The sequence below is a fragment of the Oncorhynchus nerka genome, linkage group LG18, assembly GCF_034236695.1.
Source record: "Oncorhynchus nerka isolate Pitt River linkage group LG18, Oner_Uvic_2.0, whole genome shotgun sequence".
In the NCBI taxonomy this organism is placed as follows: Eukaryota; Metazoa; Chordata; class Actinopteri; order Salmoniformes; family Salmonidae; genus Oncorhynchus; species Oncorhynchus nerka.
Genome location: NC_088413.1, coordinates 27,049,185 through 27,064,768, shown reverse-complemented (window position 1 = coordinate 27,064,768; position 15,584 = coordinate 27,049,185). Strand labels below are relative to the sequence as shown.

General features: G+C 43.6%; 1 protein-coding gene across 5 annotated transcripts in view; it reads left to right on the top strand.

Moving 5' to 3' along the window:
• The first annotated feature begins 1,828 nt into the window (after nt 1–1,828).
• LOC115145597 (mineralocorticoid receptor-like) overlaps nt 1,829–15,584 on the top strand; it is a 102,962-nt gene continuing 89,206 nt past the window's right edge. For 3 of the 5 annotated variants that reach the window (XM_065003909.1, XM_065003906.1, XM_065003910.1), the window contains exons 1-2: nt 1,829–2,275; nt 4,163–6,109. In XM_065003909.1, the coding sequence (XP_064859981.1) occupies nt 4,182–6,109 (1,928 nt within the window). In that variant the 5' untranslated portion in view covers nt 1,829–2,275; nt 4,163–4,181. Of the gene's footprint in view, nt 2,304–4,162; nt 6,110–15,584 lie in introns of all 5 variants that reach the window. The other 2 variants (XM_065003908.1, XM_065003907.1) reach the window with 2 other exon arrangements.

The following is a 15,584-nucleotide window of genomic DNA, read 5'->3' as shown; positions in this document are numbered from 1 at the left end:
ATGAGACTGAAAAGACTTGGCATGGGTCCTCAGATCCTCAAAAGGTTCTACAGCTGCACCGTCGAGAGTGCATCACTGCCTGGTATGGCAACTGCTCGGCCACCAACCGCATGGCACTACAGAAGGTAGTGCTTACGGCCCAGTACATCACTGGGGCCAAACTTCCTGCCATCCAGGACCTCTATATCAGGCGGTGTCAGAGGAAGGCTTAAGAATGTAAAATAGACATAAGCCCTAGTCATAGACTGTTCTCTCTGCTACCGCAAGGGCAAAGCAGTACCGAAGCGCCAAGTCTAGGTCCAAAAGACTTCTTAACAGCTTCTACCTCCAAGCCATAAGATTCCTGAACAGCAAATCAAATGGCTACCCAGACTATTTGCATTGCACCCCCCCATCCCTTTTACTCTGCTGCTACTCTCTGTTTACTATCTATGCAGAGTCACTTTAACTCTACCTACATGTACATATTACCTCAAATACCTCGACTAACCGGTGACCCCGCACATTGACGCTGTACCGGTACCCCCTGTATATAGCCTCCACATTGACTCTGTACCGGTACCCCCTGTATATAGTCTCGCTATTTTTATTTTACGGCTGCTCTTTAATTATTTGTTACTGTTCTTTTTTTTAAAAATTACTGAACACTTATTTTTCTTAAAACTGTATTGTTGGTTAAGGGCTTGTAAGTAAGCATTTCACTGTAAGGTCTACACTTCTTGTATTCCCGCGCATGTGACAAATACAATTTGATTTGATACGATTTGGAGTGCCAGATCAGAAACTGAAATATAGCGCCATCCTGTGGACACAATTTCTCCAGTCATAACATGTTGCAATACTGTACTAAAACTGAGAGCTCCACTGTATCGCATATAGGCTATAAAGCCGAGAGAAATCACTGTATTCACCTCTATGACTTAGTGACGTGTCCAGTGTGCTGGCATTTATATATTAAGGGTTATTAGTCGCTCCTATCTAAGATCAAAGGATGTAGTCAGAGGAAAAGCACCAACATCCTGTTTTGATTTCACTCTGCTAACACTACACAGCAGAATGTTTTTTTTATCATCTGAACAAGACTTGTGTATTATCATGTATTATGCCCACTACATATCATCATTAAGGATCATTTGATGCTTATTTATGATTCATAGGCACTAAACACTTACTGTTGTTGATGGTTTTATCTTCATAACCTATCTCTGACTAAGAAAGGTTGATAGATTATGTAGCCAGTTCCTGCCAAGGGGGAAGATGTAACAGTCTCATTAGACCTATGCCCTATATGTCAGACAGTTATTAACATATATCCACGTCTGTGGGTGTTTTTGTCTAGTACTCAAACAACAAGTTGGCATACAGTTAGTATAACCCCACACCAGCCCATTATTACCGATAAATGTGCAAAATGTCAGCCTTGCAAAGCACAGTGCCATTGTCAAAGAGCAATACTGAGATTTCAAAGTGGTAAACGATGCATACTATGCATAATATACCTGTTTTTTGCAACATGAATAGGCCTAATGTGTATTTTATTCATGTTGAATTTAAGCCTATTAGTATATGTCGTATTTATAGCCTACTGCAATGTATTATTCTGTTCTACACTATCTAAAACATTTTTTGACAGCTGTCATGTTTATTTCATCTCGTTCAACGCTCTTGAGAAGGGTCTCCCCCTATCCAAAAAGCATTTTGAGTATTAAGTATTAAAACGGAGAAACTCAACCATACTTTAAATGTAAAGGTGCGACCGAACGCACTCCCCTCCCTCCCTCCCCTCTCCCTCTCTCGTCCCCGCCACCCCTTCAGAGTTTGTATTGCATTCGCTACAGAAGGAGGGTTCATGTGCACAGAATGACGTCGCACTGCAAGTCTGTCTGACTCCTTCGCTGTTTTTATCAGTCATTCTATCGAAGGGCTAGAAAATCATAAATCTGCGGAATTATGGTCCGAATGTGAGAATATCTGATGCGTCCGATCTATATGTCGCTCTCGATCGGTGTGTCCAAGCAGCGTCTTGATGTTGAGGATTACGAGTGATATAGGCTACGCAGCTCAGCAGAGTTCTAGCCTACTGTTCTGTGCGTTGAGCTGTCAGAACTGAAACTAGTGGATGTATGGCAAGAGAAAATGCAGAATAGCTGATGAGGGGGATATTGTAAAGAAGAAGATATAAGGTATAGGCTTGGTTTCGTGTCTTTATTCTCTCTTCTGGATTATTGTCGCCCAGCAACACAGCCACTTGACAAATCTGAATGTCGTAATTAAGGTAAGGGCGCAGAATGATATAGCTCGAGGTAGGTAAACGTCTTGTGGTTATTATAATACTTAGATTAACATGTCAACTCCCTAAACGAAATGTACATCACTTTAATTGTCACCTGAATTATCCCCAGGAAATCTTTAACTTTGAACTATATCCTGGGGGACCGCTCAGGCAGATTGTGACCTACAGTATAGGCTATAAATACAATTAAAGGCTGCCCTCTTTCTCTCTAAACAATAAAAATAGCTTAATAATAATAACAATAATTGGACTTATTTGCGCCCAGCAAGTTATTGGCGCATTTATTATGTTATCTAAACTTAAAATCAGTTGTTTATGACTTTTCAAAGATCAGTTAATAACAACTTGAACTTAGTCTCCAGCGACATTTCCATCAGATAATCATTCTTAACAATAAGAAATAATGGATAAGAGTACGGCTTGCACTGCTGTCATTGCAGAACTGCGATGTCTGAAATGACCTGCATTCTAACTATTAATGCACTTTTGAAATAGTTTTGCACACTCTTCGATCAGTTTCCATCAATGTCAAAACTGTGATGTTCATTTTGGTAGATCAGATTGCCCCCCAAAATATTGCATAGCCTTCATCTGTCGTTACAACCTGGCATGCAGCCTACCTGTTTTTGTAGTTTGTGCGTCGACAACTATCCTATCTCATAAGCGTTCTCATTTAGTATAGCCTAACCCGTAATTAGGTCACCTCGATCAAAATATCAGTGTTTTTCTTTAGTCCTTCTCTTTGACAGTAGGCTACAACATAAGTTTACCAAAGTATAAATTTAGGAACAACAGCATTACATTACGCATAATATAAAGGGCTAAATGTGATAGCATGGGTCAATATTGCGCATTGAATTATACTCGAAAGTTGTTACATGTTTTCCAGAAGACGCTCAAAGATAGATACCATTTTCAAGTTATGTCGCAGCTATGTTGTGTCTGAAAAAACAATAAGGAATTGACAGAATAGTCGGACCAATCCGTGAATGGCGTGATGAAAGTTTATGTGACGCTAGGTCTGTCTCTATCCAATGGAAGTGCCCAAGAGGAGGAAATGGACACTATAAAAGCACGTCATGTATTTTTTTTTTTTTTTTAATCAAACTGTACTGACTTGGCGATTTAATAGTACAGTTAGTGCAATTACTCCTGCAAACCAGAAGTTATCATGTCATACATCTAAAGAAATGCATTATAATAAGGAACTTGTTATGTATGATAAGGTGTGATCGGGAATTGAGTCATAGAACTATTATTACTCAGACATGACAACACACAATCTAATCAATTTAATAATCGTTCCATGACCCCCCCCACCGAGATATTCTGAGGTCTCCAAACATGATTTAGGCTGTCCCAAAATGACACCCTATTCCCCCATAAGGCTCTGGTCAAAAGTAGTGCACTTTAAAGGGAATAGGGTGCCATTTGGGACACCGTGCCTTAGACAACGTTCCCCTATATAACCATTTCAGGGATTCTTAGTTTAAAATCAAAAGCAAATAAACATTTAACTAAGTGAGGAGGAATGTCTAAATGATTTTCCAGAAATTACTGACTTGATTGACAGTAATACTTCACTTCGATACAGGCGATGTTTTGCAAAATTTTCCCGCTATAAAACACACTTAAGTCAATCTTAATGAAATCGCCACCCATTAAATAAATACTTTACACTGTTCATGATTTAATAAATATTTGTGTTAAATTACAGTTTTTATATTCAGTAGTATGCTCTCAGCTTCGGCAATGTGAGATTCCAGCGGCTTTTGCATGATGTGTGAATAATGCATAAAAAATACCCTACCACTTTGAATTCATATTTAAACAGCATTTATCACATTAATGTATTCCTTCAACCTGCAGGTAAATCAATGACCCAACGATGGAGACCAAAAGATACCCAAGTTTCTTCGAAGGATCCACGGACACAGAGAAGAACAGATGGTCCCATGTCCCCAGCAGTGCCATGGACTACTGCTGCAGCGGAGCCGAGGAGGCAGACAGCCTGAACCTGAACAGCAACAGCGTTGTCCTGATGGACATAGTCAATGTCAGCTGCTCCCCCAGCAGCAACACAGCCGACAGCAAGGAGAGTAACAATAACAACGAAGAGAAGAAGAAGCCAGAGCAGCAGCATATTCTCAAACTGACCCAGAACCAACACCAGCCTTTTGTTCTCCCCCTCTTTAACAGTTCCCTCCATGGGAGGAAGCCAGAGATGATGGACTCCAAGGAGCTGTCCAAAACTGTGGCTGAGTCCATGGGCTTGTATATGAATGCGGCCAGGGAGGCCACAGACTTTGGCGGCTTCGGCCAACAGGGGGGTCATTGTAGTCCGGGGAAGATGTACCCAGCGGGAGTTTGCGGGCGTCCCTGTCTCGAGGACAGCCAGTGTGCTGCGTCCGGGGGGAGCCCCAAGTTGAAGTCCCCTTCTACTGGGTTCCCGAAGCAGCCTAGCTCCACCCCAGGGGATTGCTGCTCATCTGGAACCCCAGCAGGGTCAGCCGTCTTGGGCTTGTCTCTGTCCTGCAGCCCCCAGACGCCCAGCTCCATCTCCAGCCCCGGGGGCAGCAACAACCTAGTTTCGTCCACCACCAGCCCCACCTGCTTTGGGGGGCCGTTCGCCTGTACGACCATCAGTAACCCCGTCAACCAGCATAACGCTGCCGGACCAGCTCTGGCCCACAACCACGTCCACAGGAGGAACTCTGCCACCTGCAGCCCGGCAGGCTCCAGCACGGTGGGGTCGCCTCCACTCACCAGCCCTCTCAACGTGATGCGCTCGCCCATCTCCAGCCCTCAAAGCATGACCAGCGTGCGCTCCCCACCGTCATGCAGCACCTCTACCAACATGAGGTCATCGTCTGTCTCCAGTCCCACTGGCAGCACCAACAACATGAGGGCTTCATTGTCTATCTCCAGTCCGACCACCGGGGGCCCCATGGCAATGTCCTCGAGCCCCAGGAACCCCTCTGGTGGCGGGGGTGGGTTTGCTGTGTCCAGCCCTGCTAGTGAACTGGGCCTGGTCCAAAATGACTCCAACAGTCCCGAGGGACGAAGAGACCAGCAGGACTTCAAGGAGTTTGAGTTCCCCAAGGTGGAGAGCGTGGACGGGGAGATGTTCAACGTAGGCCTGGACCACATGGGTATGGTAAAGTTCATCAAGAATGAACCCGACACGGACTATAGGAGCATGTGTCTGGGTAATGGTAGCAACAACACAAAGTGTAACCAGGCCACTGGCTGCCCCGGCAATGGCTCACCTTTCATCACACAGGTAAAAAGTGAGCCAAACAAAGATGGCGGCGGATGCATGAATCCTCAGTGCTACACTGAGCAGCAGCAGCAACACTCTATGGGTCTCTTCCAGTCAGGTCCGTCCGAGATTACCTACTTGTCTCTGAGGGACAACATTGACGAATACAGTCTCTCTGGGATCTTGGGACCTCCGGGCACGGAGATGAATGGCAGTTATGAAGCCGGCGTGTTCCCCCACAACCTCCTGTCTAAAGTTAAACAAGAGAACAACGATGGCAGCTACTACCAAGAGAACAACAACAACGTTGTGCCCACCTCGGCCATTGTGGGTGTTAATTCAGGCGGACACTCGTTTCACTACCAGATCGGAGCGCAGGGGACAATGTCTTTCTCACGGCACGACCCAAGGGATCACGGGACGAACCCCTTGTTGAATCTAATTTCACCTGTTACCGCGTTAATGGAGTCGTGGAAATCCCGGCCCGGCATGTCGCAGGGTCCAAGAGGAGAGGGCTATCCAGGTCACGGCTGCATGCCAGACAGCATGTCAAGGTAAGAAAGAAATCGATGTATGGGCAAAAAACAAACTGCATTGTGGGTACTGTAGTGTTGCTGCACAACTCCAGCACAGTAAGAGCGGCTGACTGGCTCAGAAATGTTTGTTACTTTCAAAATAGAAAAGTTGAAGGAGAAAACAAACAGCATTATTGGGAGTGTAGTGCTGCTACAAAACTCTAGTACAGTAAGAGTGCTTTCTCAGAAAGTTACTTTAGTCTTGTTACTTTATGTTACTTTAGACTTGTTATAAGACGTGATGGATTGTCCACAGCATCTGCACAAAGCACACCCAGTGGTATAAATCCATGGGCTCTCATGTGCAGAGAGATGCTCCCTGCTATATAACTTTCAGGTTGAACTGAGTCTGTTTACTACAGTGTGACAGGATGAATGAAGGGGACAGTGTGTCTGACTTAAAGACCATGTTGCTCAGGACCGAGGGGTTAAAGAAGGGCGTTTGCTCCGAGTCGGGGACTACCAATATACTAATAACAACAAGGCTTGGGAAAGGGAAAAGTAGCGGGATGTTGGCTTGGCTGGGAGAACAGGAACTAAGGCATGGGGTCCAGCATGAGATAGCAACATCGCAACATACACTGCTGGCCCTGGCCCTACTCTCTACTGTATCTAACAGAGGCTAAAGTTTGTTCTCTTATCGGAGCTATGTGTAGGGACAAAAACAACATTTATTGTACTGTTATTGAGAGGTCCTGAAGGGACCTTGTGTAATGCAAATATATTTTTACGAGCCTGGGCTGGCCATTATGTGGCGACGTCATAAATTATTATGAATGATTGATCACATGCTTTTGTTGCCAGATGTAGGAAACAAACAGTCGCCTTGCAGGGCAGAGCCCCGGCCAACAAGCAAAAACAAACATTCAGAAAAACGTATTGTTTTGCACAGGCAAATACTGTATGGCAACGTCTAACTTTGACACCGTTGTTGTTCGGACAGTTTATCTGATGTCCCAGTTGAGTGTGAAGCTAAATACAGCATTATGATATTAAGATCGAGGATGAATAAAACAAAAGTATCACAGCTATGAAACCAACCAGGAAATTGGAAAAAATTGTCAGTATGTGAAGGAGTTACATAAGGAATCCCTTCCTTGCAGAAGGAGTTTATTTGTTTACAGTTCATTTAATGATATGAAGATATGATTATGGTTCTATGGTATTTGGAGAGTTTGGGAGTTGTTTTTGGTGTGATATGTTTCTTCATTTTTTTTCATTTCACAGAGGGGATGTATATTAATGGTGGTATAAAATCTGAGCTGATCACCAAAGTCGTAAACGAATGCACGACATGGCACACTGTAAATGCCCTGCTTATTATTGCATTTTTACCAGCTCGAGTCAGTGAAGGAAGCACTAAACAAATCTGCAAACGGTATCCCCTCCTGACTTACAAAACCTTGATACTCAGATGTTTCCCAAAGAGAAATATATATATTTTTTCACCTTTATTTAACCAGGTAGGCTAGTTGAGAACAAGTTCTCATTTGCAACTGCGACCTGGCGAAGATAAAGCGTAGCAATTCGACACATATAACAACACAGAGTTACACATGGAAAAAACAAAACATAGTCAATAATACAGTAGAACAAAAGAAAACAAAAAGTCTATATACAGTGAGTGCAAATGAGGTAAGTTAAGGAAATAAATAGGCCATGGTGGCGAAGTAATTACAATATAGCAATTAAACACTGGAATGGTAGATTGGCAGAAGATGAATGTGCAGGTAGAGATACTGGGGTGCAAAGGAGCAAAATAAATAAGTAAATAAATACCAGTATGGGGATGAGGTAGGTAGATAGATGGGCTGTTTACAGATGGGCTATGTACAGGTGCAGTCATCTGTAAACTGCTCTGACAGCTGGTGCTTAAAGCTAGTGAGGGAGATGTGAGTCTCCAGCTTCAGATATTTTTGCAATTCGTTCCAGTCATGGGCAGCAGAGAACTGTAAGGAAAGACGACCAAAGGAGGAATTGGCTTTGGGGGTGACCAGTGAGTTATATCTGCTGGAGCGCGTGCTACGAGTGGGTGCTGCTATGGTGACCAGTGAGCTGAGATAAGGCGGGGCTTTACCTAGCAGAGACTTGTAGATAACCTGTAGCCAGTGGATTTGGCGACGAGTATGAAGCGAGGGCCAACCAACGAGAGCGAACAGGTCGCAATGGTGGGTAGTGTATGGGGCTTAGGTGACAAAATGGATGGCACTGTGATAGACTGCATCCAGTTTGTTGAGTAGAGTGTTGGAGGCTATTTTATAGATGACATCACCGAAGTCGAGGATCGGTAGGATGGTCAGTTTTACGAGGGTATGTTTGGCAGCATGAGTGAAGGATGCTTTGTTGCGATATAGGAAGCCGATTCTAGATTTAATTTTGGATTGGAGATGCTTAATGTGAGTCTGGACGGAGAGTTTACAGTCTAACCAGACACCCAGGTATTTGTAGTTGTCCACGTATTCTAAGTCAGAGCTGTCCAGAGTAGTGATGCTGGACGGGCGGGCAGGAGCAGGCAGCGATCGGTTGAAGAGCATGCATTTAGTTTTACTTGCATTTAAGAGCAATTGGAGGCCACGGAAGAAGAGTTGTATGGCATTGAAGCTTGTCTGGAGGTTAGTTGACACAGTGTCCAAGGAGGGGCCAGAAGTATACAGAATGGTGTCGTCTGCGTAGAGGTGGATCAGAGAATCACCAGCAGCAAGAGCAACATCATTGATGTATACAGAAAAGAGAGTCGGCCCGAGAACCCTGTGGCACCCCCATAGAAACTGTCAGAGGACCGGACAACAGTCCCTCCGATTTGACATATTGAACTCTATCAGAGAAGTAGTTGGTGAACCAGGCGAGGCAATCATTTGAGAAACCAAGGCTGTCGAGTCTGCCAATAAGAATGTTGTGATTGACAGAGTCGAAAGCCTTGGCCAGGTCGATGAATACGTCTGCACAGTAATGTCTCTTATCGATGGCGGTTATGATGTAGTTTAGAACCTTGAGCGTGGCTGAGGTGCACCCAGGACCAGCTCTGAAACCAGATTGCATAGCGGAGAAGGTATGGTGGGATTCGAAATGGTCAGTAATCTGTTTGTATACATGTGATTATTTGTTTGAATGGGGCCTGGCTTTGTATGTTTGTGTTGGTTGTGTTGGTTGGTTTTCCCCAGAGACAAGCAGAGAAGATTAGGCCTACTACTGCTAGAAACTAGGCTAGCACAATGGGTCAATGTGTTCCAATTTGGTTGCAACCAATGATTTATATGTACACTAGTTGACTGATAGGGGGCGCTGTGTTGAAACCACCGTGCCTCCATTTTCGCACTCCCTTATGTTGTAAAAAATATTTTGGAAGCTTTAGAAATGCATTTATTAATGTCTACATTAATTTTGCCACATGTATTATATTACAGACACCTTAATGCATAATCTTAAATTATATTATGTGAGCTAAACATTTAAAAAATGAAAAAATACATCATATATTTTCCTTTAGTATATATGTTTTAGCTTACTAATGTTACTTTCCCCACTATAGCAAAATATACTTCAATACATGTAATTTTGTCATTAAAACAAATTGAAATACTGTAGAATCCCATTCATTCCTATGGAGGACTGCTCCTACTGGGGGAAGTGCCAATATGGCCGACCGGTGACTTCAAAGCCTCTCATTGGCCAATACATATCATCAGCAATCCAGGGTTTGTATACATCATTGGTCGAAACTAATGATTTCTCTCTCTCCCCAACCACTTTATTTGAACGCACTCACAAACAGATCTAAAACAATTATCCAGTCTCACTCAAAATAGCACCAATAGCACCATCAGGCTGGTTAAAAATGGGGCAATGGTCATGTCAGCCTTTGTCCTGAGGCTGTTATGTTGGTCCAGGAGATTAGTCCCTGTCCCATTGACCTCCTATCGATAGACCATGCTACAATTCATCCAGTTGTTCTGGCTGTCTGATCAGGGCTATTCTTGTCATACTTGGCTATGGAATGGTCAGTCCACTTTTGGCATTCAGGAAGTACAGTAGAGTATGTGACAGGGGGTTAGGGCATGTATTCAAAAAGTGTTTTTACAGTAGGAGTGCTGATCTAGGGTCAGGTTATAAAATGTTCATAAAATGTTATTCATTATGAACTAAAAGTCGTAACTGATCCTAGATCGGCACTCCTAATCTAAAGACTGTTTGTGAATATGGGCCCAGAGACTTAGTTGAGATCAGGTGGGAATGAGTTAGATTTACATGTAATTCTGTCAGCTCAATTTCTATGGTTATATGCAAACTCATGTCATTTACTGTAACAACCCAATAAAACAAACTATTTTCTACTGCCCTTTATGACCTAAATACTTGACTCTGCTTGTATAACCCTCTCTAACCCCCTCTTTCAAGATATCTGGCTTGGTTTGACCCCCCCCCCCCCCCACTGATTTGAATAACGCTGGCTCATGATTAACAGAAATCAATTTCTCTTTCAACAGTGAGAATGATTATCCCTAGGGTACGAGCAGCAAATGAACTCAATGGTTTTTCCTAAACGGTTGGCCCACCCCTGGATTCATTGTGTTTTAAATCAATACTGGACACAGAGGAATAGCCGGATGTTTGATTGGCAGAGAGAGAGAGCTGATGTCTATGTGCAGTGGAGTGACTATACGTGTGTTTGTCTTTACACACGTGTATTGTGTGTGTGTGTGTGTGTTTGTATGTGTGCGTGTGTTTGTATGTGTGCGTGTGTGCCAGCTGCGCCTGCCTATCTGTGGGTTTCTGTGGGAATAAAAGGCATACAGTTCCTGCCAAATGTTCTGGCCGTTACCTTGGAGACAACCTGTCTCTTCCCCTATGGTGGGAGCCAGAGCTTCAAGTGATGTTGACGGGATCAATGCCACCCTAGGCCTAATGAGATACAGCTTAGCCCCCTAATGTCAGGCAGGATGACAGTCAGAGGTGGGAGAGACCCAGATACAGACACAGCTCTGGAACTTCCCCTCTCTATAAAACTATACACTTAGCTCCTCACAGGAGAGGTGCACTGGGGAAGACTAGCCAGAGTCCTGCTGTTCTCAGGGAAACAACACTTCATTCCAACTACACATAGCTCATCACAGGAGGAGGGGTTCAATCAAAACTGCACTGCAGAAGACCCATATGCCTGTGGTTAAGAAATATTGCTTTATTTAGTTATATTCCTGTGCTGAGATTGCTGTTTTTATGTGATTAATCAAAGTTTTTTGGACTCAGTTTTACTCAGTAAACAATGTATATGGTACCTATTAATTACATTTTATTAGGGTGTTTACAATCGTTCCAAGTAGCAAAGCGTTGCCGCAGTGTGATTTGGATTGACTTCCTGCCAGGATCACATAACCCCCAAAAGTCCATTTGCAGGAATTCTATGGTCCAGTTCAGCTCTGGATGGGTTAGTATTGTGCCCAGGCCAGTATTTCATCAGGAGAAAGTTACATAACCGTTAAAAACCAGCAAGAAACTGGAACTTCCTTTGATCAACTGAAGCCTTGGATGGCAGGGAGGGAGGGAGGGAGGGAGGGGGAGGGAGGGAGGGGGAGGGAGGAAAGAAAGATTGAAACAGAGAGACAGAGAGGGAGAGAGGGAGAGAAAATCAAGAGAGAGAGAGAGAGAGAGAGAGAAAATCGAGAGACTGCTAGGTCGAAGTAGAGAGAGAAATCCCTGTGCAGTTAATATTTTTTTCAGGCTTCACTTTGGTTTCCTCTGTAAATGGGGTAATGTTTTTAATTAAAAATGACTGTTCGTCGGAGGAGTCTGGATTACTCAGAGCGAAAGCGTTTTAACTTTAATTCACAAGAGCAAAAAAAAAGAGAGAGAGAAAAAGAATCTCCTTGGCCCAGAATTATTTTCCGTCAGAGCCTAGTTTGCTTCAGTGCTTTGGGAGAAACAGGTGGCCAGCTGTATACGGTGCAGAGATTGACATTTTGAACGCAGAGGATTTCCCCTGCTGTATTTAAATACGATTATATTTGACTGTATGTTTTGTAGGGAATCCGATAGAAGTATTTACTGTTTAAAGCTTGTAGGGGACCCTACAGTCCCATGTACAATACAGTACTACTTTAAAGTCTATGTAAAAGCTTAAAATCTTATTTTCAGTCTCGTTTCCTTACCTCCTCAATTGAGATATACACAGCCATGATCAAATGATAAATTATCTGAACAAAATATATTACTATAAAATGACCTAGTTTTGGGTGCTGGATTATTTGTGTGCTCATTCCCTAAATCTCCAGATCTCTTGTCACCCTATTTAGAGAGTGCCCTGTTAAGCATTGACTGGGACTGTGCTACAGTGTGTTGACATTTCTAGAGTTTAAAACTCTTGAGACGCCATCCTAAATGACGAGCTACTTACAGGATAAATGCTGTCAAGCACCATTAAGTCATGGAAATGGTGTTAGTGTTTAAATCAATGTGGCCAGGGACCAAATTCAGATACAACCCAAAAGGCCCAGTACACTTGTAGGTACTTGGTGGCTGGGTCTAGATCAGTACCACAAACATGCAAATACAAAAAGAAAACATATTTCTCTATCACCCTCCCACTAAATGTTATGCTTATGGATAAAAGAAAGTATTGATTTAAAGTGACGCCGACGTTTATTTTTTGCACATACTACATCTAGTCATTGTACTTCTATGGCACCAGCCTGGAGAAGAGGAGTAGAATCGAGTCAGGCGGAGGAGAGGAAGTGCCGGTTAAAAGAGAACGCTTTGCCTCTGGACCTGGGCCAAGTCCCAATGTTCTACTGGCAGGATGAAAGGGCAGACTCCTGAGAGAACGCTAATAGCCCTTTAATTGTATGTTCTTCTACTAAATTAATGAGTAGCATTGATTTGATTAATTCAGACGCGGCTGGATACTAATATCTAATTAAATCCACGTCCTCGTGGTGTGGCTCGGTACGGCTGGCCCCGGTGCATTGTGGGTTGTGAGGCTGTGAGGGACGTTAGTTGCTCGTTTGGGATGTGAATGTGAGACAGGGGTGTTGGGGGTCATGTCCAAGGTGTCTTTCCCTGCCCTAGCAAGGAAGGTGTTCCTTGAGGAGGTAAAGACATTGAAGCCTGGGTCTTTGCTAATTCCACGTGGTCACATGAGAACTACTGTATGTCGGGTCCTCACCTTTGTGTTTGTGTGAGTGTGTGACTTACACACACACACTATTTTATGTTGAGTGTGGTATAATGCTGGATAAAAGAGGACTTATTAAACAACAGAGCTAACAGATGGGAAGTTAGTCATAGACTGGAGATATCACAGGGGTGATATACACCAGTCATTATTATCACTACAAGGATTATGAGAGAAATGTGCTCAAAAAGAATTACTTGAAGCTATGGACTAAAATAGGGTAATTATTACAGTTGTCTTATGAAATAAATGTTGTATTATGACATTCGGGGCGGCAGGGTAGCCTAGTGGTTAGAGCATTGGACTAGTAACCGAAAGGTTGCAAGTTCAAATCCCCGAGCTGACAAGGTACAAAATCTGTCGTTCTGCCCTTGAACAGGCAGTTAACCCACTGTTCCTAGGCCGTCATTGAAAATAAGAATTTGTTCTTAACTGACTTGCCTAGTAAAATAAAGGTAAAAAATTAAAAAAAACATTCAAAGACTGCCTTAGTTAAAAACACTGAACATGATTCTCTTCTTTAAAATATGAGAGGAGAAAGGAAGGATATGACCTAATTAATTGATACTCATACAGCGGTAACTACTAGTTTCCTACCTCCCCGTCTTTCTCTGTTGCTGCATCTCCCCTCTCTCTCACTCTCTGGCTGTACATTCCTCTCTCCCTTCCCCCTTTTCTCTCTCATTCACTCTCTGACTGTACCTTCCTCCCTCCCTCCGTTCCCCTCCCTCCCTGTACCTTCCTCCCTCCCTCCTTCTCTCCCTCTCACTCTCTGGCTGTACATTCCTCTCTCCCTTCCCCCTTTTCTCTCTCATTCACTCTCTGACTGTATGTACCTTCCTCCCTCCCTCCCTCCCTCCGTTCCCCTCCCTCCTTGTACCTTCCTCCCTCCCTCCTTTCCCTTCTCTCCCTCTCTCTCTCTGACTGTACCTTCCTCCCTCCCTCCTTTCCCCTCTCTCTTGGACTGTACCCCCCCCCTCTCTCTCTGACTGTACCTTCCTCCCTCCCTCCGTTCCCCTCTCTCTCTCTTACTGTACCTACCTCCCTCCCTCCCTGTACCTTCCTCCCTCCCTCCTTTCCCTTCTCTCCCTCTCTCTCTCTGACTGTACCTTCCTCCCTCCCTCCTTTCCCCTCTCTCTTGGACTGTACCCCCCTCTCTCTCTGACTGTACCTTCCTCCCTCCCTCCGTTCCCCTCTCTCTCTCTTACTGTACCTACCTCCCTCCCTCCCTGTACCTTCCTCCCTCCCTCCTTTCCCTTCTCTCCCTCTCTGTCTCTCTGACTGTACCTTTCTCCTTCTCCTTCCCTGCTGGGATCAGAATGCCTGTCCTCAATTCAACCTCTTCTTGAAACAGGGTTTGATGAAACTTGCCCAAATTTCCAGGGTGGGCCGTACTGTAGGCAGTAGGCACAGTGTGTGAGAGTGTGTGTGTGTGCGTGTGTGTGTGTGTGTGTGTGTGTGTGTGCGTGCGTGTGCGTGTGTGTGTGTGTGCGTGCGTGTGCGTGTGTGTGTGTGTGTGTGCGAGTGTGTGTGTGCTCAGACTTTATTACCTATCGCTGACATACAGAGGCTTGTCCCTGTCCGTCATTGAGCTCTTTTACATACTGTATGAAGAGAATGTAACTGTATACTTCCTACCACTGCAACACAAAGCATGAGATTATTGTGACGACTGCCCTGGTTTCTATCAATAAAAGCTGTGTGAAATGGATGAGAATAGTGTCAGGCCTAGTTGATGAAAGAGTTATCAAGACACTGAGGCTCCTATCATTAATATAGACGACAGTGCCCACAGTGCCCCTTTAAGTTTGTTCTTCATTGTTGGTATAGCCTATGATTCATAACAGCAGAATTTGATTGTACGATTTTGATATTATGGTAACTTAATTGTGTCCAGATGGATTTTAAGGTAGCAAATGTTTGATTCCTATCGGTTTGATGGACAAGGACATAATTCACATTCATCCGAACTATAAAAAGCAATGTGATCCATAGTACATTTAGTTTAGTTCTTTGAGTGTGATCCATAGTACATTTAGTTTAGTTCTTTGAGTGAGATCCATACTACATTTTAGTTTAGTTCTTTGAGTGAGATCCATACTACATTTTAGTTTAGTTCTTTGAGTGAGATCCATACTACATTTTAGTTTAGTTCTTTGAGTGAGATCCATACTACATTTTAGTTTAGTTCTTTGAGTGAGATCCATACTACATTTTAGTTTAGTTCTTTGAGTGAGATCCATACTACATTTTAGTTTAGTTCTTTGAGTGAGATCCATACTACATTTT